Below are 27,437 nucleotides of genomic sequence, written 5' to 3' on the forward strand. Positions count from 1 at the left end.
TGGCGGCACTTAAAAACCGCCAAATCTGTAGCGGCGGTGGCGTTAATACGTCGTAAGTACCGAATTTTTATTCCATACTTTTCTGAATCATATTATTTCAAACATAGGAATATACAAGAAGTATACATAAACACATAATGTTATACCATTTAATTTTTCAAAAGTATTTTGAGAACAATTTTTATCAAAAAATTATAAACTAAAAAACGGAAAATAAAGAATTCTTAGGATAAAAAAAACGATTTTAAGAATTATTAACATTGAAATAAAAACTTTCATATTGTTTCTTTTTTTATTATTCTTATAGTTCTTAATCAGACGTAAAAAACCATTCTGTAGAGAACCATCATCAAATGAAAAAAAAATATTTACAAGCAAATTTTTTATTGTAAAAATCATTGCACTTACCTGATTTATGATTCCCGGAGAATTCCAAAATGATAAGTTCCTTGTTTGAAAACTTTATTCTCAAATAATAGATACATAGTTTATACCTTCATTACTTTTAGATAACATACTACACAGCAAAATTTTATAATTGATATGAATTTGAATATGTAGCTAAAAACAGAATAGCTGAATTCTAGTTGAACTTATTCTTTCAAAATTAAAAAAAACTTACCAAGAAAACGATTTAAATTAATTAAGAATCAGCACAAATGCACTATTTCAAGTAACTTGGATAATTTTTTATTGTTGTTTTCCGAATTATATGGATACAGAAATATATACTATTCTACAACGAAGAAGAATATGCTATAACTATTACAATTCTGTATGTTCTGAATTCATATTTATTCACTGGAATGACGAAAGCAATGTTGACTTCACTTTAATTCGTAATGAATTGAAGACAGATGAAATGCATTTTACCTTAATACACACATCTGTAACAGTATCCGAAATCGGAAATCATCAGTTGCAAGTTTGTTGATAATAGAAATTAAAAATTATTGAGGAATTTTTCTTCAAATGTTTGGCGTGTTCTGTTCCTGAAAGATTTACTAATATTCTGGAGATTTTTTTCAAGTTCTTCGGCCTTTTCCTTAGGGAAATTTTGTTTCTTATTTGCTGCTAAAAAATGGCGTCTGATTCAGTCAATGACTTTGATGGAACTAAATGAAAACGTGATAAATTAATGTCCGATATTTACAGGCTCCCGCTAGACGGCGTACTCGAGCGTTGCGATCGCGAATTGTGAAAACTGCTTTGTGAAAACCGCCATTTGAAGCACGGACTACTGCGAGAAGTGCAGAATCTTTGTCGGAAACAAGGATTAAAAGTATAAACATCAGTGATCGCTATATAAGCGTCGCCGTTTAAGCGAGCTGAAAAACGTGATATCGCAACATGTCGAATCTGAAGTGAGACACACGAAAGGAAAATGTTTAAACCAGTTTCTTTACCGAAAGAAATATGACGTATTTTTTGTCTTTCAACTTTTCTCTGTTTCCTCTGTCAACCAAACAGGATCTTACGTTTTTAATCTCTTCTTCCTTATCATTCGTTAGATCTTGATTTACTTTATTTCCGTCAAAGAATTTAAAAATAAATGTTAACGGCCCACACCATGTAACACACTGAATATTACTTTAACAAAAAAATTAAAAAAAACAATTGTTAAAAATTTGTGATGAATTTTTATTTCAGCCTAACTACCTATTTCAATACACGTAACTTTTAGACTTAATATTCTATACATATAATTTTTAATAATAACTTTTAGCCTTAATATAATACAATATTCTTAATATTCTATAATTCACTAGCCTTAATATTCCTTAATTTCACGCATTTATTAGTATAATTGCAACTTTATCATTAATTTTTATGTTAAAGATAACGCTATTATTGTTAAGCTGACAACTGAGCAACCAAATATGGTACATGGTGATAATAACGGATACAATAATCCGAAAGATGACTTCAGCGTATTTATCTCTCCTACGTTAAAAAACACCATTAATGATTTTTAGTTTATAATAACATTAAGCTAGTGTAGAGCTATACAAAATATAAAAATTAAATCTGTAGTTTAAAAATTCGACAGTGCTATTTCTTAAAATTACAAATTACAAACGCAAAATTAATTGTTAATTACAAAAGCAAAATCAATTGTTAATTACAAAAGCAAAATTATTTTTTTAATTAATATTTCCTAACTGATTTCTTTTTTTCTCCGCAGCATTCATCATTTTGCTAGGCAACCTGATAAGGTGATAAGGATAAAGCTTATCAATCCGTTTCTTCTTCCAAGAAATTATCGAGTTAATATTTCAAAAAAAAATTGGCAATCTAATTTTATGCATTTGATTATCTTCAAACAAATTACATCAAATTTAGTTATGAAACCAATTTGTATTTACTCATTAAGTAGAAAGATCTGAAAAATGGTTGTGTGCTGCCTACTAGTCGCATTCCTCTTGACTGTTAATCATTCTGACCAAGTTTCTGTTCAAGCTAAAAATGTTACTGACATTTTAGATGAACAGAATGAAAACGTATTGGAAGCACTTACTAGTGATTTCGAAAACATAAATGGATTAAAAAACGAGAGTTATTATGAACTGGGTGAGTATTTTACTCTTAATCAATATATATATATATATATATATATATATATATATATATATATATATATATATATATATATATATATATATATATATATATATATATATATATATATATATATATATAGAGAGAGAGAGAGAGAGAGAGAGAGAGAGAGAGTTAAAAGTCTTGTAAAATCAATAAATACGTAGGATCTCAAATTAAAATTTAAATTAATGAGATATAAAAAGATATAGATATCATTATTGAGGAAAACAGAAGAGAAAACATCGGTAATCTTTTGATTGTTTGATAAAATTGGAACTGTTTCTAACGTTCCTTACACAATCAGACAAGTTTTAGTTTTTGTTAAGTTCTGAATCTTGTAGTAACTGAAATTTCAGTATAGATGTCAATTAATTTTGTACTAATTTGGTCAACATTATTATTATTTAATTTGCATTTTTAGTTTTAGCGTGTCATTTGTTAGTTTCCTGTTTAGTTTCAAAACACTGCTTTAGTTATTCTTGTGAGTGAAATATTTCACACTCTGCAATAAAACAGAGAATATTTTATCATTTTATTTTTAATTTTTGTATTTCAAAACAGAATATGTAAAAGGTAGATATTAAAGGGATAGCATATTGCATCATGTATTTTTATGAAACATTTGTACAGACTTTAACTTTCTGAGGAAGTTTAACATTGTGTACATTCAACCATTTTTAACACATGACATCGTTTCTGCAACTACAAATTAAATATGTTGCCATTTAGAAAAGTAACAAATAATTTCACAAGTTCGCATAAATTCTGAATTGAAATACTGGGAATCTAGAAAAGGGTTAGAAATTAGGTAGAAAAATTTATTAAAATTAAACGGAATAGTCATGCTGCTTTAAGCTTAGGAAACTATGCTTTTCAATATCACCTAGTTCCAATTTTATTTGTTAAGTTTTTCAAAGAGAGCGCAACTTATTGCAAGAAACTCTAAAACAATGCTTTTGCTGCTTCTTAGAGTATTGTAACTGAAATTTTACTCGGTCGTATGCAAATTTTATATTGACTATACGACGTTGCCGTTGCAAAAAATAGTTATTCTGGCACAATTGTTTTATTGTTCTTATTCTTCAGTGTCATCTGTCGACAATAATTGTTTCTGATTAACCCTCTAGTTTGTAAGCAAGAATGAAGCAAGTATTGGAATAAGCATAAAAGAACAATCTAAAATATTTTAGATATAATTGTTTGAAATGAAGAGCTTAAGGATAATATTGTATTTCAGCTCACAGAACATCGTGAATTCGATCAAATTACGGTCAAATCAGTTTACTTATTTAAATTATGGATAATTCGGCAAATTACGGTTCATGGTTTTTTTGACTATATTAATATAATATTAGAAAGCACTATTTTTGCAGGTATAATAGTGTGAGCTAATGACGAGATCAAAACTTTTTGTTGTTAAAAATATTTTTAATTTTGAACTATTTTTAAATTTTTAATATTCTTTTTCTTTTCAAATTTTTGTTATTTATTTCTTTGTCGTCTTTCTACTCTTATTTTTATCTTATATTATAGGTCTTATATGCTTGCAGTTTCACTGTAAAAAAATTCAAGCCAATTTACGGCAAAAAATACCAGCAATTAGGGTGCTAGCACTTTTTACGGTAAAACCCATTTTTACTGTAAAATTCTACAAAACAAAAATATGATATATCGTAATTTTTACAGTAATATATATTAAAAAATTATTGTAATTTGCTCACATTAAAAATTACAGTAAGAGATTTTCCGGTAAAAATGGATTGTGCGTAAAAAAGATTTTAATCTTGTTATATTCAGTGTGTCGGTATTTTTAACCGTAATTTTATTTGAAATTTTTTTTTCATATTTTATATACGGTGATCCATAGTGCAACACCATGTTGTAACTTAAACCGATTTTCCTGACAAAAAATAGTCCTTTTCTAAAGTATACGACAGTATTTGTTCAAAAAACCTATATTAATGGACAAATATTTTAAGTATCTCAAATTATTATATGAAACGTTATTTAACCCTTTTACTTTCTAAGATATTTGACTCATACTTATGTACGAAAACTGAGCCATGCCTGTTTTGATTTTTCCATTGAATTTGACTCTATGGAGGAAAAATGAATATCATATAGTACCTTCACGAAAGCTAACTATACAATAAAACAGTGTATCTGTTAAATATATGTATAAAAAACAATAACCAAATTTCCACAATAATAATAGTAATACGAGATTAGACTGTTAAAAGCACTCTCCGATAACTGCAAATCACCAACTCAGCAACATGCAGTGGACTGCTGAGGGTTGCTGATGAGCAGTGGAGTAAATTAAGTACTGTCTGTCGTGTGGAACAGCAACTGTCACGATGTCTGGTGGGTAAAGACAAGAACAGGGTTAGTGTATTTTTAGGAGGGATGAAACTTGGCTGAAAATAAGAACAAAACGCAATAATTTCCAACATTGTGCTTTGGCAAACTGAAAAGTGCAAGAGAATGGCATTGATTTCAGAATATGAAAGATTTCTGGAACTGCAACACCGCGCCATACTAGTAATTCGTGCTATGTTCATGAGATGGCTACAAGTTATTTTATTCTATTAATTTTCAAACTCCTATAATTTACGTAATTAAATATTGATTAATTTTTGAGAGATAGAGGCTGCATAAAGAAATCATGACAGCCACGTGTGTTTCCCATCTCTAGCTTATAATTTTTCCCAGATTCATAAAATGTGCAGAGCGCTAAAATAGGAACTCCTGAAATATTTCTTGATTGATTTAAAAAAATGGTCTTAAATATGCTTATTAAATGGAGCAGAGATCATCTTAAATTACGAAATCAGACGTGGAAACGATCTTTTTTTTACCATCAACCTCAAATTATAAGGAGTAGTTACGATTAGCATAGAATTTCTAAAACATGATACTAATATATGTATGAGATAAAATCAGAAACTGAAATATAGTCAGGAAAGCCGTGGTTGAACGTTTGGATCTTTTCATGCTAGTTTTACTTTTTGCGTATTTCACCGTGCCTCGTGAGGGTTTTGTTCGGAAAAAAAATTTTAACGCTATTATAAAACTCATTTATTCAAAGCTAATTTAAAGCACAAAAAAAAACTTTCAACTGAAAAGTGTACATATTTTTACATTATTTTAAAGAGTGTAATTTCATGTAACAAAATGCAAATTTGAATAAAATCGCTCAGTTGGTTCCTGAAAAATCAAATTTTAAGTAGTACATTTAATTACATTAAAAAGTCATATATTATTATTTTTTTACCTACTGTACATTACCAGTCATTAATTTCGATACTTTCATTGTCTAATTCAAAAAAAAAACACAAAATATATAAACGCATATGAAAATAATCTTTTATTCAAGTAAAGGATACAAAGAAGCTTATTTTATTACCTTATTTAGCATGCACAATGTATTTTGTCCAAAATCTTCCATAAATTAAAGAAACCGTTCCACATTTTGGGATAATTTTACCGTTCCACACTTAGGAGTACTTGCATTTTTATTTTGTCCGAAATTTAGGTCGCAATGTTCAAATGATAATCAATTACCTCCCACTATTGATTTTTGTATGTAATATCGATTTAATATAATTCTTATAATAGAACGTATAATTTGCGTAAATATTGCATTGCATTTTGCATTCAGTGATCCAAATTAAGCACTTTTTGATACAGAAGTCAATAAAAGCGGTTTAACCAACAAATGGTGCAAGAATATTGTATTGAAACACAATATTTCACATTCTTTTGATGAAAATTTGAAAAAAAGTTCTATTGAAATTTTTTCAAACTTTTCAAGAATGGGCCACAATGTAAGCTGTCACTGTAAACTATGCAATTAGAGAAAATCGCATTTCACTCTTAAAGCAATCTCAATTTAACATGACATAATCTTATATTTACGACTAATTACTTGTCAATTTTTCTAAAATAAGCCCCATGGAGATTACAACTAGTTAAGGGAAAACACTTTCATCAGATCATAATTTATGCAGGAATCATTTCATTTTCGGTATTTAACTTCGAAGATTCTTCATTCATTCGGTATATTTTTCTTTAAAAAAATCATTTCCTCCGAAAATGAAACTATATTACCTCTTTTCGTTTCAACTACATGACAAATCTAAGAAATTTATATATTTTTGTTCTAAAATGTGACTGTGGATTTTGGTCAGGAAGATGCCACTATAACGCATATGGTGAAAAAATTTGCGACTGTATAGCTGGTTTCGCTCAAAACAATGAAAAGTGTGAACGTAATGACTCTTCCCTTTCTATTATTCTTAATCTATTTTACCAATTTACAATGTTATTTATATATTCTATACGTCATTATCGAAATTTCATTTTATAAGAAGTTTTTATTATTTATGTATGTTGTATGATGTAAACTGGCAAGAATAAATTAACAAAATCATTAGAGAAACTAGCATTAGAGAAATCTTTATTCCTTTGAATGAAATTTGCTTTAATAAAATTTCCTAAAATATCTTATTAGTTTAGGATTTTTTGTCCATAAAAGAAATTTTAAGTTTAGATAAAAAAAAATCAATTATTTCAATCAAAATCAATTAAATCAAAATTACTATCAAAATCAATTAAATCAAAATTACTATCAAAATCAATTAAATCAAAATTTTCGTGAAAGAATTTTGCCCGTCAGTCCAACAGCGAAATTATTAACGATACAATTATGAATATCGATACAATTTATACAACGATACAATTTATGATGAGATTATTTTATTTTCGGTATATAACTTCGAAGATTCTGCATATATATATAATAAATAAATAAATACATGAAAACACTAAGAGTAGTATACCACCCGGTATAAGCGGCGGAAGTGACGTCACAGTCAACCGGAGCTTATTTCTGCCCAACCGGAAGTTGCTTATTTCTGCCCCTGACATAACCGGGAGTTGCTTATTTCTGCCCTCCTATAAACCGGAAGGTGTTTATTTCTGCCCGCTTGCTTATTTCTGCCCGCCTGAAAATCGAAACTTCGTCTGCAACGTCATGGGGAGCTTATTTCTTTTTTTCTTAAGCCTAACATATTTTTAGTTTCGGTTTCTGTTTTTAATTTAGTTTCGTTTTTTTAAATATTATTTAATTTATTAGTTTTTTGAGGGTGGCAACACTTATTATTTTAATATTAGTTTTTAAGGATGGCAACATTTAGAAACTTTGTTATTTGGGGGAGATATTGTATATTATGAAGTTATGACGTCATCTTTTATGATATAACACATAAATGATATCATGCTTTTGATCTAGTGGCGCCATCTATGTGGAATAAAATAACTTTAAATCTATTTTAATATTTAAATCTGTTTTAATATTATTTATTAAATATAATTAAGGCTGAGGATCGAACTCGCGCCATTAAAAAGCCTCCGTGGGTCAGTAGTTGGATATCATAACCACTGACCCACGAATGCTTGGTTAGATATGTGTTAATAAGTTTAACTTTTGTATAGTGAACACGTGTATAAATAAAAACTGTTTGATATCGATATCTTAATACAGTTTAATCGATATAGTTTCACTTAACCTTTGACAGTTATTAAATATTTATTTCTGCACCTCTTAATGTTATTATAACTTTCTCTGGATGGCAACGGTACTGACCATACACCTGTTTTGTGTGACGTGTTTTGTGTGATAACACAACTACTGATTACAGAGCGAGTCATTCTGATAAGGTATAACAAGTTGGATCTTGGTCTATGACGTATGTGTTGAATTCAGTTCCTTTCACTTGCGCTGGTAAGTAGTTAAGCATGTGACAGCTTAATATTTTTCTGAATGGCTGTTAAAGTTATACTTTCTTGGTTTGGCAACTAGAAGGATAGAGTGACTAAATTTCCTCCCCCTCTTATTCACTTGTATTTCACTTGTTCTGCTGTTGTGTCTCGATTAAGTTTTTAAACTGTTTGATTCACCGGGTCGTTATGGACGGATATTTAAAGAGAAAACATGTTGAAACTGAAGTAAGTACTATTGATTTCTTCGTAATTTACTATGCTTTTAAATTTATTGTTAATAGAATTGTTTTATTGTAACTTCTAGCATTAATTCTTTTTTAAGCAGAGCATGTGGCAAAACTTAGTTAACTTTAAAAATTCTTTAATATTATTTGAATCGAAAGGTATAATTAAGTTAAATTTAAAGCATAATTACATTCTGTTAATAGTTGTTACTTATTTTAAACGTTATTGTTGTTCTTGGTGACTCAAAAAAGTGTTTCTTTTTATTTTATTAGGATGAACCAAAGAGGAGGAAAGGTTTGTTCCAGGAGGGAAACTTTCCAGAGTATTGCTTTCCAATTGGTGAGGACTTATTCGTTTTGGCCAGCAAGTATAACAAGAAATCAGCCATTCATATACGAAGGTTTAACAGATATGGAGATTCATACTATCCTTCAGGATATGGTATAACTCTACAGCCTGAACAGTATAATACTTGCTTCTGTCATGGTCCACCGACATGTATCTTCGGCATTGCAGACATCAACATGGCTTTGGAAGAGATCCCTCCAGCTAATCCCCGTGAAAAATTTTATGTGCTGATGAATGACGAGGGAAAGTATCTGCTAGTGGACGAATATACCTGCAGAAGTGGCCGCGTATACAAGCACGAGACGGAAATCAGTTTCAAACAGTGGAGAGAACTACAGAAGTGTCGAGATAGTGTGACATTCGGCTATATTAACTTAAAATACAGGTCCGTGGACTTTTTGAACATTTTTCAAGAATCCACCCATCAACAGTGTCCAGTGGTGCCAAAGAATTCAGACATCAACGAAGCGGGTCCTGTTATGAAAGATTGCCTGAAAATTGTGTTGTATAAACATATTGGACTGAAGAAAGGTCTGAAGCCAGTAGACAGATCTGCTGACTTTCTAGACCAGGTTGTGTGCAGTGTTCACGATTTCAATGAATCTTGTTTGGACTTACATGTGGAGAATATTGCTCTGGATTTTAATAATGAACTAAGTGAACGAAGGTTGTTTAGACAACCCCTTAAAGACTTTTTGTGTGAAGGTTTTTTAAAAGAAATCAAATTAGATACTTTATTAACTGCTGCTAAAAATGATTTTTGCAAATAAAATAACTTAAGTTTTAAAATATTTTGTTGTTATTTTTATATTTTGTAAAAATTACTGTGAACTTTTGTTTTCAGAGGAAACGAGATTTCTTTTTTTCAGCAGGCATGAATTTTCTTTTTCAAAATAATACTTTTTTCAGGTTCTTAAAATAGAAGAAGAAAAAATTATTGCTGCAATACAATAAGGAAAACTATTTTATATTTAAATAGGTATTATTATTTAATTTTATTGAAATTATTGTATACCGTTATTTTTTAAGAATGTTTATGAGAGTTAATTTTAACTGTTAGAAATAAAACTGTTATTAGAGAAAAAATATTTTTGAAATAGGTTATGGATCATTTACTTTCATCAGTTTATACGAAACCTGAACATCCAGGAAGTTTTGGAAGTGTAAATGCTATTTATAATTCTGTGAAAGGTAAAGTGAAGAAAAGTGACGTTAAGAAATGGTTAGAGACTAAAGATTCTTATACTTTGCATAAACCTGTGAGGCATAAATTTAAACGTAATAGAGTGATTGTTGGAGGTATAGATGAACAATTTCAAATTGATTTAGTTGACATGCAATCTTTAGCGAAATTTAATAATGGCTTCAAATATTTGTTAACTTGTATAGATTGTTTCTCAAAGTATGCGTGGGCTATTCCTATTAAAGACAAATCAGCCAAAAATGTATTGCCAGCTTTAAAAACTATTTTTAGAGAAAGAAAACCTGAGAAACTGCAATCAGATAAAGGAACAGAATTTACTAATAAGCTTATACAGCAGTATCTTAAAAATTTAGGAGTTCCTTTCTTTACAACGAATAATGAAACTAAATCAAGTATTGTTGAGAGGTTTAACCGTACTTTAAAAATGAAGATGTGGAAATACTTTACAGAATATAATACGAAAAAATATATTGACGTCATTTCTAAATTAATCCATAGTTATAATCATACCAAACACAGAAGTATAAAAATGGAACCAGCCTCAGTGAATATCGATAATCAAAAAGAAGTTTGGAATAATTTATATAGTGATAAGGTGAATATTGATAACCCTGTTTTTCAAGTAGGTGACACTGTTCGCATTAGTAAATCAAAACTTACATTTGAGAAAGGATATGAAAATAATTGGACTCGAGAATTATTTGTCATAGATAAAATAGTTCATCGAAATCCTGTAGTGTATAAATTGAAAGATTTAATGAATGAATCAATCGAAGGTACCTTTTATGCAGAAGAATTACAAAAAGTAGTCAACTCGGGCTATTATCCCGTAGAAAAAGTTATCAAAAAGAGAAAGAAAGGAGGAAGCACGGAATATTTTGTTAAATTTCTAGGTTATCCTGAAAAGTTTAATGCCTGGGTGAGTGATATTCAAAAAGTATAAATAGTGAAACTTAACCTATGAAGACTCATTCTCAAAAATGTCTTTCTATGTGACGTTACCCTCTGATAGCTCCATGCAGTTTTTTCCTAACAACAAAATTTCCCATTTTAAGACGCAGTTACCGATACCAGTTCATCTAAAAGCGGAATGGGAAGTAGGCCTATCTGAAATCATCTATCCGCATTCTTGGCTGAACGTAAATGAAAGTAACAATTATTTTCATTACAAGATAAGTAACGGTAATATCATATCGACTGTTAAGCAAACAATTGATGTGGGCTGTTATGAATCAATGTTCGATATTGTATCAGCTATACAACTTGCTTTACCTAAAAATCCTAGTCGATTTACAATAAATTACAATAAAGCTACGAAACGAGTTAAAATTAACGCCGTTCAAGGTTGCAGCCTTCATTTAGAAAAGTTAGGTGAATTGTTAGGATTTCAACGTGATGCAATCATTACGGGTAACCAGAAAAGCGAATTTGTGGCTGACGCGTGGTCTAATTTTTCTGTTTTTTACGTCTACTCAGATTTAATTTCACCACAAATTGTCGGAGATACGCAAGCTCCTTTACTGCGGATCGTTCGAATAAAAGGATATGATGGTGAAACAATTAGCCAGTATTATGATAGACCTCAATACTTACCTTTAACGAGACACTCCTTTCAAACTATCCATGTGGAGCTCAGATTGAATTCAGGTGATTTCGTACCTTTTGAAAGTGGTAAAGTGATTATAGTTTTACATTTCCGCATGAGACAAATACTATAAATAGTACGATGCGTTTTTTGAATCATTCATTTGAAGAGAAGACGTCAAGATGAGTGTACCGTACGTTTGTTGTGCTGAAAAATTCGAAGATCATTATGCGAGTCAAATTGGCTCGGGTTTGCCCTATTATAAAGGTGTTAATTTCCAAAAGGGCTATGGACTTGGTGGTATATTTCGTCGATTATTTAGAGCAGCACTACCCTTTTTAGTAAGAGGTGGTAAAACTATTGGAAAAGAAGTTTTAAAAACAGGAACTCGAGTAGCATCTGATGTATTATCTGGAGAAAACTTTGAGGAAGCCGTCAAAACAAGAACTAAAGAAAGTGGAAAAAATCTAGCACGAAAAGCTATTGATAAAGTGCAGTCTATGGTCGGGAAAGGAAACTATAAAAGGAAGCGTAAGAAGCAAAAACGATTCATTTCATCTAAAGCACGCAAAGTGAGTGGACGTGATATTTTTGATCCATAAAATGGCATTTTTGTTGAAAGATTCTCCTGAGTGCGTAAAATCGGAATTGGAACTTTTTACTTTACCTGGAACTCAAACAGTTATTCAAGATGGTCAATGGATACAATTTCATCCTCTTTCTAACGTTTTTGATAATGCTCCCGTAGAGTTTCATGTCTCTGGAAGTGTAGAAGATTACATAGATCTCAGTCAAACACAATTGTATGTGAAAGCGAAAATAGTAAAAACGAACAATACAGCTATCACTAAAGATGATGTTATAGGACCTGTGAATTTATTTCTACATTCATTATTTTCTCAAGTAGATGTGTCTTTAAACGATCGTACAGTTTCCAATTCAAGTAATACCTATCCCTATAGGGCCTATATTGAAACTCTCCTAAACCATGGATATGATAGCAAAACATCTCAATTAACTGCTGAGTTATTTTATAAAGATTCTGAGGATGGTTTAAATAAAAGAACTGCTTTTTTCAAAGAAAGCGCAACAGTGGACATGATTGGCTGCATTCATTCAGATTTATTTCATCAAGAACGTCTTTTACTCAATTTAGTGGATTTGAAAATAAAACTAATAAGAAGCAAACCAGAATTTTGTCTACAAGGATCTGAAGGATTTAAAGTAGTATTGGATCATGTCTCTTTATTCATTCGAAAAGTTCGTGTGAACCCTGGAGTGCTTCTTTGTCATGCTAAAGCACTCGAGAAAACAAGTGCAAAATACCCCATTAATCGAGTCCTATGCAAAGTGTATTCAATTCCTAAAGGGAGCATGTCTTTTATTCAAGATAATATATTTTCGGGTCAAATGCCTAAAAAGGTTATTATTGGTTGTGTAGATAATGAAGCTTTTCATGGAACATTGACAAAATCTCCTTTTGATTTTAAACATTTTGATTTAAATTTTATTGGAGTGTATGTAGATGGACAACCTGTCCCCCATAATCCATTGGAACTCAACTTTTCACAAAATCAATACATTCGTGCCTATCAAACTTTATTTGATGTAACGGAACGAATGGGTCAAGATAGAGGAATATTTATTTCCAGAGAAGACTACAGGAACGGAAATACATTATTTGGATTTAATCTCTCCCCAGATCTATGTTCAGGAGAACATTTAAATCTGATTAAGCATAGCAATTTGAGATTAGAACTGAAATTTGCCAAATCACTGGAAAAAACAGTATGCGTTATCGTTTTTGCCGAATTGGAAAATTTGATTGAAATTAACAAGTCAAGAAATATTTTATTCGACTTCGGAAATTGAAGAATGGATGGATTGCAACTATTCTACATTTTATCGCAAGATAAGATAACAACACCTTACTTTCAAGGCGTATATTCAAGAGATACGCTTCCGAGTCTCCGAGAAAACACATGTGCTATCACGAATTCAGATGACTCATCACAACCTGGAACTCACTGGCTAGCGTTATTTGTGAATGATCAAAGACAGTTAGAGTTTTATGACTCATATGGGAAACCTCCCGGATTTTACAACGTGAATACCGCTTCCTACACGGACGTACTATGGAATTCCAAAGTGTTTCAATCACCTACATCCAATGTATGTGGACAATATTGTATTTACTTTTTACTCAAACGCTGTCAAGGCTATTCTATGTATCATATTTCAAATCAATTATATGTAAATGATTTTCAGATGTATCAATTTGTAAAGAAAAAATATGGTGTAAGATTTGTGTTTAGAAAATAAAAAAGGAATGAAACTAAATCTAGTGTCTCTCATGTCATTATTATAAAATTTTACATTTAAATATTGTTATGTAGGCAATAGTGTAACATTTTTAATTCTTTTTAACAAAATTTTCAGAAAATATTTTTATTATTGAGGAAAACTTTCCATCTTTTATGAAAATATTTGTTTTTTGCAAAAAATTTTCTCTTTTAAGATAATATTTTTTTGTTTTTGTAAAAATATTTCAAACGTTTTAACAAAATTTTTCTATCTTTTAAGAAAACATTATGTTTTACACAAAAATTTTTTATTTTAAGAAAATATTTTTACTTTTTGTTAAAAATTTGCTAGTTTCGTAAAAATATTTCAAACTTTTTAACAAAACTTTCTAATATTTCAGAAAATATTTTTATTTTTATAAAAAAATTTCTATCTTTTAAGAAAATATTTATGTTTTTGCAAAAAGGAAATTTCCAGTTTTTCAGAAAATTCTATCCCTCTTTCTAAAACTTTTTGTATTAATTAATAAAGGGTGAAATTTTTCCTTGATAATATAAACTTTTTCACCTGTGAAAAAATGATCAATAAAGACAAAATACATTTTAATAAAATAAATAAAATTTTATTCAAAGTTTCACCCAAGCACTTCTGCGGGCATACATCATAGGTTTCTTAACAATTTTATTTTTACTATACAATTTTTTATTTACATCTAAATGTGATGGTAATTGAATATCATTTAATGTTTTTAAAAATACATTTCTCCCCACTGGAGCTGATTTTCTATTTCGCAAAAAGTCATTGATAAGATTTACTATATTACTTCCAGGAACAGTTTTATCTTCATGAATAATTTCACCTTTAGCGTTCCAAAGGAGAGATTCATTATTTTTTAAGAATTGATACATATCTTTAGCTTTTTCTTGAAATCGAACTGGAACAGCAGTTAGAATTTTTCCCTCCAAGTCTTCAGTTTCTTTTTTGATATTTGAAGAGATCTCTTCTGCAGACTCTACTAGAGGATTGTCTATGTTCGTAATTTCCTCATGATCGGTTTGAGGTTCTGGTTTTTTCGGTCTCGAAATTGAAAAGTGCGTATACTTCTGCAATATTTGTAAATACAGAGTTGCTTTCTCGTCATCTGCTAAGTCCTTTTTCTGTAGAATATTCTTCATTTGTTGATCCAATTGTGATAAGTGTTCCGCTACTTGTACTCTATCCTCCGGAACCAACACAAATTTCTTACTATACTCCATGAATTAAAGAAGTAATCACAGAAATAGCTGCAGGTAATAAAAATGATAAAAATCCTTCTCCTTTCTGTACAAGAATTTTTTTCTTCTTATACAATGGCAATTTCTTCTTAGAAAGTTTTCTTAAACTTTCTTTATGAGGAGCTAGTTTATTTTTCTGAGATTTCGTGAGTGGTATATTACCACACAATACATTCAATACACACTCACACAAAGTTTTTATTTCACTTTTTGAACACTTTTTTAAAAGAGACTTGCAATGTTTAGTTTTAGAGATCAATTTCATGAGCTCTAATGTTCGCTCATTACATACGGACATCTTACTTTCAAATTATTTGAATTTCGAGTGTCTGTCCTATTTATAGGTGTTGATAAAAGTTGAAAACCTTCAAAAACAATGGTTAAAGTTGTCATCTAATTTCCTTGAAATTCACAGTTGAAATGAAATTATCGAGGTTGGTACACATAATAAGTATCTCCAGGAAACATACCAGTACGCATGCGTAAAGATTCTTCCGTATCACACTTTAAATCAATGAGTAAATAACCATAAGGTTTTGATGTGGCATCAGCATAACATTCTTGAAAAAAATTAACTTTACGAGGGTACAATTGACGTCCTAAATGTGTAATTTGCGATTGATCTCTTCGATTCTTAAATAATACAAGATAATGAGCATTTAAGGATATTTCTCTCATTTCCTTTCCTTTATGAAAAATGTTTTGAACCACAAAAATAATGCTAAGAGATTTATGATGGGAAAATTTTGTAAATAATTTCGTCAATTGAGGATCATTTCCCAATTCACTCATGAGATCATCAATCACAATTAATGCATCTGAATATTGATTCAAATCGGAGGGAAGTCCTTCTTGAAAAACAACATTAGGCATCTCATCATATAATTTTTGATAAACGCCATAACACCATACCACATGTTTTGGAAAAGGATGTATCATTTGGTTTTCAATCAGATTTTTTATGAAATAACTTTTACCACTACCTGTTGGACCTGCGAGGACAGCTGTAAAGGGATGTTTGAACTTCAAAAGATCCATGATGAATGAAAAACTTTACTCTCGCTACCTCTATTTATCGTTATCTCTTATCACCACATGATGAGTTCAATCCTCAGCATTAATTATATTTAAATTAAATAATAAAATAGATTTAAAGTTATTTTATCTCTAACATTCCCACACAGATGGCGCCACTAGAGTTAAAATATGATATCATGTATTTATTATGTTATAATTAACACGTGTATGGTCAGTACCGTTGCCATCCAGAGAAAGTTATAATAACATTAAGAGGTGCAGAAATAAATATTTAATAACTGTCAAAGGTTAAGTGAAACTATATCGATTAAACTGTATTAAGATATCGATATCAAACAGTTTTTATTTATACACGTGTTCACTATACAAAAGTTAAACTTATTAACACATATCTAACCAAGCATTCGTGGGTCAGTGGTTATGATATCCAACTACTGACCCACGAAGGCTTTTTAATGGCGCGAGTTCGATCCTCAGCCTTAATTATATTTAATAAATAATATTAAAACAGATTTAAAAATTAAAATAGATTTAAAGTTATTTTATTACACATAGATGGCGCCACTAGATCAAAAGCATGATATCATTTATGTGTTATGTCATAAAAGATGACGTCATAACTTCATAATATACAATATCTCCCCCAAATAACAAAGTTTCTAAATGTTGCCATCCTTAAAAACTAATATTAAAATAATAAGTGTTGCCACCCTCAAAAAACTAATAAATTAAATAATATTTAAAAAAACGAAACTAAATTAAAAACAGAAACCGAAACTAAAAATATGTTAGGCTTAAGAAAAAAAGAAATAAGCTCCCCATGACGTTGCAGACGAAGTTTCGATTTTCAGGCGGGCAGAAATAAGCAAGCGGGCAGAAATAAACAACTTCCGGTTTATAGGAGGGCAGAAATAAGCAACTTCCGGTTATGTCAGGGGCAGAAATAAGCAACTTCCGGTTGGGCAGAAATAAGCTCCGGTTGACTGTGACGTCACTTCCGCCGCTTATACCGGGTGGTATACTACTACTAAGTAAGTTAAGAAAAGCACTCTGTTTTGCGGATATAATCGTGTGGGCTGAAGAAAAGATTATATCTTTTTTTTTCCGGCTTTTTTTTCCGGCTTTTTTTCCGATTTTTTAATTAACATTTCATTTTTTATTTTTTATTTTGTTTTTATTTTTTTTTAATAAACTGTTATTTGTTATTTTTTACTTATTATTTCCCACCCCCTTTTTTTCATGTCTTTAATTTTTCTTTGTTTTATTCTTCATTTTGAACTTTTATATATATATATATATATATATATATATATATATATATATATATATATATATATACAGTCAAACCCCGCTATAGTGAACCTTCAAGGGACCGACATTTCGGTTCACTATATCCGTTATGCAGACAATTTAACTAATGGTTCCTTAAATCCTCCCTTTTATTACACATTATTCAAATAAATGACTGAAAAATGTTATGTAGTAGCAAAAAATGTGTTACTTTTTTATTACTCTTCTTCTTGCGTGCAAAAAAAAAATTAGTAATCACTAACTGATGAGCAATCCTCAACATCAGATATGGAAACACTTCCCGACTCTCAGATAATTTTTTCTTAATTATCTGTTATTCTGCTTTTTAAACCTGTTTGTTTGTACCACCAAACATGAAAGTAGTCTCATAAAATCGCTTAGCAAATTCATCGACATTTGTTTAGATACTGGAGATTGCGGCTTCTTCTAATGCTGAACCACTTCAGTAATGATTCTTCAACATCCTTGTGATCTGCTTTTCTCAACTTTTTTCTGGCGTCTAAATTTTTTTCATGAGCAGAAATTATTAACTGCCTATTTTTTCACATGTTACAAACTGCAGATTTGGATAGTTTATATTGTCTGCAAATATCAGATTGATTGCATCCATTTTCAATTTTTCTGATTACGCCCATTTTATCATCAATAAAGAACGTTTTACTTGTACGTTTACTGCGCGCCATAGTTAAATTTGAGAAACTTGTTTGCAGTCTTTTTTAAACTGAACTGAGAGCAAAAAGGAGTTGAAGTGAGGGTCTTATTAACACATATTAGTGTTGACCAATAATGTCTCATTCGCTCTGACAGAAAATGCATATTGATCCCACTAACACCTTACAGGTGCACCATCATCTGCCTGGGTTAGAAACATCTGCTTGGTTTGTTTAGGGATGGGAAAGTGAGATAAAAGAAGCAAACAAGAAAAGATGCTTATCGCTACATTCCCCTCTATAGATGGTTTTAAAAATCGGTGTATATTTTAATTTTGAAGATGAAATTTCAAAATTATTACAAAAAAATGAAGAAAAAAACCAGTTGAAGACAGAAAAATGTTCATTATATCCAACTTCCTCGCTTTTTGGTTCACTATATCCACAAAAAATAACATTATACGTGTATAGCAAGGCACGGGACCGAACATTTCGTTCACTATATCTCCGGAAGTTCACTATAAACCGTGTTCACTATAGCGGGGTTTGACTGTATATATATATATATATATATATATATATATATATATATATATATATATATATATATATATATATATCTTTTTTTCTTCTTTTTTTTTTAAATCATCTCTCCTTCGAAAATCAAACTATATTTACTCTATACGTTTCAACTACATGAAAAATCTAATTTATATGGATATATATTTGTTCTAGAATGTGACTGTGGATTTTGGTCAGGAGGATGCCACTATAACGCATATGGTGAAAAAATTTGCAACTGTATGACTGATTACGCTCAAAACAATGAAAAGTGTGAACGTAATAAATCTTCCCTTTCTATTATTCTTAATAAATTTTGCCAATTTACAATGTTATTTATATCGTCTATATGTCATTATCGACCTTTAATAAGATAAGAAACCGATCCTTTAATTTTTATTATTTACGTATGTTACGTGATAAAAACTTGTGAGTATAAGTTAACAAAATTTTAAAAGAAACTAGCTGCATATAAAAACAGAATTTAAACTCTGACATTTTTATTCTTCTAAATAAAGTTTGCATCAGCAAAATTACATAAAATATCTCCCAAGTTCAGGCTTTTGTATATATGTATGGAATTCCAAGTTTAGGTTCAAGAAAATTTCGTGCAAGAATTTCGCCCGTCAGTCTAACGACGAAATCTTTATAGTTTATATGAATTGCCATACATTCACAACTGTGAAACTATACTTTAAAACTATACGAGATAATCAAAACTATGCATTGCGAAACTATGCGAATTGCGATACATTTAGAACTACATATTATGAAACTATACGAATTACGATACAGTCAAATTTATATATTGTGAAACTATACGAATTGTGATACATTCGGAACTATACATTGCGAAACTATACTAATTGCTGCACATTCAGGAATATTGTGTTTTGAGTTTTGAAGGGAGAATACACGTTAGGTCTATGAAGAAAAAGCTTAACTACTTTATTTTTTCTTTTTAATTCAACTTCGAATTACTAATAATTTCTAGGCAAGTGTTCAGCAAGCATCTAAGATTTTTTTTCATTCCGATAGAATAAATTAGTGTTATAAGCAGGCTCAATATAGATAAATTTCATTTTACAAATAGTTATTAAAACAATAGAATTAGCTTGATTTACAGTCTTTGAGAAAGCGTAAAAAATTACATCAAAAATGTCTGCAGTTACAATCAATATGATTTGCAGATGATTCCATGCAGAAATTTTTAGAGTGTGTAACACTGAATAAATTGCAATAAGTTTACGGAAATATCTTTTTAAATAGTACGGTATTATGGAATCTTCACTAGCAATTATCGTTCACTAACAATTCACTGTTAAATTGTTGTTATATTGTATTGAAGTAAATGCGTTTAAAACACGGTAAAAATGAAAATTCTTATTCAACAGGGTGTTATTGTGGAAGCCATGCTACATCGTGCACTTTCAAAAATAACAAAAAAGTGTGTACATGTCCAGAAAATTATTTACTTAGCGATTATTACGAAAAATGTGTAGGTAAGTATGATTTGGTTATAAATATTAGAATTAGTAAAAGAGAAAAAAACACCATATCATTCCCCATAAAATAAAAATTTTATATTTTTATTTGGTTTATCAAATGTAAGTTTTTATGTAAATCTAAATGACTCACATCATGTTTGCTTATCTGACCATAAAATCACTTTTAACTGAATATATAACCTCCATATTTTTAAAGTAGTGCAAGCACAATTGTAACATGTTTGGTAAATAACAGTATATCGATGAATGATTGTTTACCCAATTAGTATGAGTAGTAGATAAGTAGTAGTATAAGTATAAATAATATAAGTAATAAAATAATATAAGTAGTAGCAGCAGGATTGCCACGGGCGACAGAAAATAAAGAAAGTGTTGACAAATGTTTTATTAAAATATACTGAAATTAGCAATTTTTCTAGACAGGGAATGCAAAGAATGATTTTATTTTAAAATATGAATAATTCAAAATGTAAGTCGTAGTGGTAGTTACGATTGAAAAATTAGAGAGATAATAAATAAGCAAAAATATATTGCGTTTCTACCACTTTTTTCAATATATATATATATATATATATATATATATATATATATATATATATATATATATATATATATATATATATATATATATATATATATATATATATATATCATCCATTGAATAGAAGTGAGTCGTTGCGAATGTCAGGCCAGTATGCGCCGTAAGTAACTTGCATGTCTTATACTCATTTTACTTTGCAAATAATCATTCATGGAGATATTATACACAGTTAACATGTCACAATGTGTCTGCATTATTTAAAATATACGGAAGTACGAAAAATAAGGCAGAAAATACGGAAAATAATAAAAAAAAATTGTGACAGGAGAAGAAAATTATTGAAAATATTTTTCAAAAGTAAAAAAATATATATCTTTTTAATTATTTAAAAAAATTTAAAATATGGAGAACAAAATAATAATAAGTAATAATAAAATAAATTTTCTTAATATTTTAGCATACTTTACGAGTTCTATATACTTGCGGTTTATGCGCAGTTAATAAAACTTATTAATTTTCTTCGTTTTTCTGTCCCTCTTTTCTTTATGTTTTTATTTTTTTATTGTGACATATATATATATATATATATATATATATATATATATATATATATATATATATATATATATATATATATATATATATATATATATATATATATATATATATATATATATATATATATATATATATATATATATATATATATATATATATTACATATATATATGTAATACAAAAGTTATAAAAATACTTTTGTATTAATAAAAGCATTAAAACTTCTCGTGTTCATAAAATGCAGATATTCTATTTTCGAACTTCAAGGCTGAAAACATGCCAATGAATTATAATTAGATTTATGTTTCAAAAGAGGAGTTATTTTAAGATCTTTCACTTCCATATAAGGAAAGATTAAACGTTTTTCCATGAGTAATAAATAATTTTAATGAGGCGTAGGAATACAATTAATGCAATATGACTGCCCTGTTTACCCATTGAAAGTATCGTATAAAACCTAAGAGCTAAGAACCGATGCTTTTCGCGTGTCTTTTGATGTTTCATGTTTACCATCTGAACTCCGTCGTTTTGACGGAAATCCAGTAAATAAAGCCTGTTAAAATCTATCGACTTATTATTTCTACAAATGCAAATTAAAACAATAACCAAATATCGGGGTTTGTTACCCTGATATGATATATATATATATATATATATATATATATATATATATATATATATATATATATATATATATATATATATATATATATATATATATATATATATATATATAACCAGCGCGCAATTGTTTACGTTGATGTATCAATTGGTCAACATTGTAATGCAATATGTTATAAATGAATACAATTAGGAAGTATATTAAAAATCTCTTGAATAAAAGACAGGCATGTTTAAATATGAAAGTATTGCATATAAACTCGTGGAAAACAAGTGATTATTATAGAAACTCACAACTATGCTGAACTGTCCTGAACTCATACTTACGGTATTTTTTGTGATTTGATAGCTGTCGGAAAAATTTTAAATTATTACTAAGATCAATTGAAATCAAAGTATTTTCGCGCAGGCAGCAGCTACACGGTGAAAAGATTTGTTAATGCATATTGTTTAAAACTAATTAAGGTGTTTGGGTTGGTTTGCTTGAAGAATTAGAATATTTAAATACCACTATGCCGTGCATTTGGCTTAGTTACCCTTAAAGTTTCTATGTTTCTCGAAATATGACCAAACCGGTCACCAACGGCTGCTAGTTTAGCTATGAAACAGGATGAAATGTGTTCTTCTAATTTAGAAGACGCTAAGTCTCTAATTTTAGCAATGGCAACTGAACACTTCTACTTGCTTTCTAATTGTGTTATGGTTAGTTATATTATGGAATGTCTTTGTACCGTAATACAATAATTTTCGTCAAATAATATTGTATCTATCTGACAAACTGAAAGTTGCTAAGTGCCTGATTTATGCATGTGGAAATTTCCATTTGGCATGAATTCTTTAACCCTGCTTTAATCCATTTGCAACTGTATAAAAGTAACTATATGCATGATAATTCAGCAATCACTTCTTAAATAATAGTATAGTTATAAACAATCTGAATTGCACTCTTTAAATAGAGAAGTGATGCACTTCTAACTTGAACAATTGAAAATTCAACTGTAACTAAGCACAGGATATTCTCAATTCATGAGTTCATTCATTTCATACTTGAAGGCATTCCTTCACCTTTAGTATTTTCCTACCAAAAACTATTTTTTCCTTTATTTTCAGTTAGAAGAAATTTTTTTTCTCAAATTAACCAAAATGTGAAAGGCTTGTTGGTGGCGTGAAAAAATGCCAGGAAGTTTTAAGACTCTTGCTAATCAGAATTAGGGTCAAAAAGTACGAAAAACTAATTATAAGCAACTGAAGACATTGGAATTTTGAGTCGAAGGTTTTATTTAATCCTTCTAAATATGCTTTACCCTTTCCTGATTTCTAATATCCTTTATTCGGAAATCTTTTATGTGATCCTGGTATTGATAAAGCGACTAAAAATATCTAAAGGGTGAGTTTTGTGTTTGTGGACAAATCATTAAGTAATCATTGGTTAGAAATGGGACATGATAGACTGATCTGTTCCCTTGCCTTCTACGATGAAGTCTCCAATTTAAGCAATTTCCCCATTTCTAAAACCTAAGAAGAAGAAAATTAATAATAGATCCTGCAAAGATGTAGTCTTAACAAGCAGCTTTTATAAAAGTCATACTCGAATACTTTGTAACAGCAATATCATATTTCATTTACATTTTTAGGTATACTAGCCGCCTTAAGCGACTCAGCGTTGTCATCTTTCAAAATTATCTCCTACACCATATAAACTTTAATAATGACAAAGCCTAACTCACAGCATAACTGTATTTAAATATTTTAGCCCTTCAAGCCCTCCTTCCATCCTAACACCTTAATTAGTTTTATACTATATATTAACCAAAGTTTTCACTGTCTTGCTATTGCCCATAGCTTTATCCGAGAGGAAGCTCTAGGATTTCATTTTAGACTATTTTCAAGAGATGTTCGAGACTATGAGAAAGTTCTCTATGCATAAAATTTTATTAATAACTTAAAATTCGTTTAGCAGCTATCAAATCTTTTCTCATTCAGGAATCTTTTGCACATAAATTAGTTTATTTTGTAATAATTACAAACAAATAAAACGGGTTAAAAGTCAGTGGAAATCATTCTCGTTCATCAATATATATGAAAATCTTATATGACCTAATTTATTGTAGGTTTAAGTTAGCTTAAAGTGAGATTTAAAAACATAAAACGCAATTCTCTTTCTTACCGAAGTGCAGGATTCTCAAACTCCAAAAATGCAAATCAAAATGTTAGCAAGAAATAGACAAAACGGAAGTAAGAAGCTTAGACTGAGTGGCAACAAAATCACACAAACCACCATAAGTATGAGTTCAAAACATTTAAGCGTAGAAGGTCGCAGAAATTGTAAATTATTTCTATTTCTGTCATGAAATAAGATAAAAAACCTATCCCTGCTTTATTATTCGAGCTGTAACTCGAGTATTATATTTATGTTATAGCTCGAAAAAGGCAAACTCACTTATCTATCACGACATCCTGGCCATAGCACCATTTATGCTTGAAATTTCTACAGCCATTTTAGAAAGGATCAAAAATAAATCTATATAATTACTAATGAAAACTGCTTAAATATTGAATATTTAGATTTTAAAATTGATATTGTTGATAAACAAATTAAAATTCGTGTTTATGATAAAAGAAAGGCTTTTAAATTTAAAGTTATTTTTTTTCTGTAATTTTGATACTAATTTGTGCAGTCAGCAAAATTTTTAAAAATTTAGTTTTTTCTCAATTGTTTAGAATTAATAAAATTTGTAATAATGTTGATAGTTTTCAAGAGGTAACAAGTAATTTTTTTAAAAATTTGGAAAATAATGGTTTTCCATTTAATTTTTGTAATATTGATTTTAAACTTGATGAGAATTATTAGTTTTTTCTTTTAATAGGGCAAGATCCAAGCATTGATCGAGTTGCCCCGGTCAAGCATTTCTGTTAAAGATGTCACTATTTTCTGACTCTTTCTTATTTTCTGTCCTTTTTTTCTTTCTTCTGCGCAAATTAGGGGGCGTTGTTTTTATGTTTATTTCAATTTAGTTGTGTATCACAGTCAGTAGAGTAATTTGGTAATTTGATTTTTGTTTCAAGTAAGTATTTGTGCGTACTATTCTTATGTATTTGTTTTGTTTTCATTCTTCTGTATTTGCTTTATGTATTTTATATTTTGAATTGTATTCTCTTCCTAGAATTTGGCAAAATCTTTGGAGTACAGAGAGAGCAATTTCAGACTTTTGTCATGCTCTCTCGATAGAACAGGTTTTGCTTTTATGACTTCCGGAGCTGGTACCCCCTGACGACGTCAGCATCGGTTGTCATATTTATCCATTTTTTTCATATTACATTGTTTCTATATAATTACGTCGTACCTAAGTTTTTGATTCTATAAAAATGCAAAAATATTTTTAATCAATACTTAACGTATATCTAAATGTTCAATACTACTTAAACTGTTATTTAAGACTATGAGATGAATAATAACTATATTGTTGCAAATAAATATCAGAGTTTATGGTGCCGCATAAGAATACATACATATATATATATATATATATATATATATATATATATATATATATATATATATATATATATATATATATATATATATATATAGTATAATTGTTCAAAAGTTTAATTGCTTTCGGTTGCATTTGGTCTACTTAAATAATTAATCATATTTAAGTAGACTAGATGCAACCGAATTATTGTTTTTATTTGAGGTTGGTATAATTTTTCTAGATAGAACCTTCCTAGAATGTGATTTATATCGATATCGGATAACGATGTAGCATCGTTTCCGATGTAGTTAGATTGTAGCCAGAATTCCGATGCATCTCGATTTAACTTGATTGGAAGATACACCTCCGTGTTTCAATTACGTCAATAAAAAATAAAACATGATAGAAATAATCAGAATTTCCGAAATTTATGAAATTTTTCTAATTTATTATGGAGCTTTCTGGCAATCTGGACAGATAAGGGTCCCAGTTAATTCAAAAAAGTGAGATTCAGTAATTTAGCATTTTAAAAAAATTGCAGTTTATTTATTAGAATGCAAAAATTAATCGTTCGGTGATGTTTTGTATCCAATCTGAGCTTTACGAATCGTAAATTTTCTCTTATTTCTTGCATTTCCTTTATTTACAAATTAAATACTGTTTTTATTTATTTCATGATAGAATGTAATTGTGGATATGATGCAATAAGTTGCCACTTAGATGGTTTGTCTAAAGTGTGCACTTGTGGAGAGGGATACATTATAGAAGATGGTAAATGCACAAGTAAGTTAAGCACAATTTTATAGATTGGAAATTTCTTCTAAAGATAAATCATCTATTACAATAATAGTTCCTATAGGTCGTGGTTTCCACAATGCTGTATATCAGCTACTTATTAGCATCTGGTTTAGCCAGTTTCGATGCAGGAAGTCTCAGAGGCTTAAAAGAAATGTTGTTTTATTCAATCCTTATAAAATATAATTGCGTTCCTTATATTATATTATTCCATTTTCTGACACAATACCCATCATCGAGTTAGAGATCTGCTTATATAGATTTAAATAGTTTCTAGAATATCGTCCATGATAGATATTCCAATTTATCGATAGATATATCGTCCATGATAGATATTTCGTCCATGATAGATATAATATAGATATAATTTGACAATGATTTCGTGTATCCCTTTAATCTCGTCTCTGTAAATAACTCTCATTTCATTGTTATGCATCAAGATGGAAATTAGAATCTCTGTTAGATATTCAACTCTGCATTATGTTAAAAATTAAACTCACACGCCATTACGATGCCTGTGACGTCTCATCCAATGTGGGCCGAATCAAATGTGAGCTTATTAAATGACAGCTACAATTTTATATTGAATTACTTTAATGTATTCTCTGTAAATGAATCCCAAGTCAATGTTATGCATCAAGATGGAAATTAGAATCTCTGTTAGATATTCAACTCTGCATTATGTTAAAAATTAAACTCACACGCCATTACGATGCCTGTGACGTCTCATCCAATGTGGGCCGAATCAAATGTGAGCTTATTAAACGACAGGTACGATTTTATATTGAATAATTCCTTTTATGTATTCTCTGTAAATGAATCTCAAGTCAATGTTACGACTTGAGATTCAATTCCAATGTTATGAGTCAATGTTATGATTTTAATTCCAACTTAAATTAGAATCTCAGTTAGATATTCAATTGAATAGTGTTTGCATTATGTCAAAAATTGAAATCACGCTCCATTAGCTAAATTTAGTGTTTTATGTATTTTTAGTGGCTTAATTTAAATTGTTTCTGTAAAATAGGAAAAATATTAGATTTTGTTAAATAA

General features: G+C 29.4%; 1 protein-coding gene across 1 annotated transcript in view; it reads left to right on the plus strand.

The window, feature by feature from the left end:
• Positions 1-2,282: 2,282 nt before the first annotated feature.
• The window catches only part of LOC107453956 (uncharacterized), a 30,861-nt gene continuing 5,706 nt past the window's right edge, over positions 2,283-27,437 (plus strand). Inside the window, exons 1-4 of the mRNA XM_043053955.3 lie at positions 2,283-2,571; positions 19,060-19,164; positions 20,280-20,387; positions 26,271-26,372. Of these exons, the coding sequence (XP_042909889.2) occupies positions 2,391-2,571; positions 19,060-19,164; positions 20,280-20,387; positions 26,271-26,372 (496 nt within the window). The 5' untranslated portion in view covers positions 2,283-2,390. The remainder of the gene's footprint in view (positions 2,572-19,059; positions 19,165-20,279; positions 20,388-26,270; positions 26,373-27,437) is intronic.

This window comes from Parasteatoda tepidariorum, chromosome 2, assembly GCF_982258835.1.
Source record: "Parasteatoda tepidariorum strain Cologne lab strain chromosome 2, Ptep-v5.0, whole genome shotgun sequence".
Classification (NCBI taxonomy): Eukaryota; Metazoa; Arthropoda; class Arachnida; order Araneae; family Theridiidae; genus Parasteatoda; species Parasteatoda tepidariorum.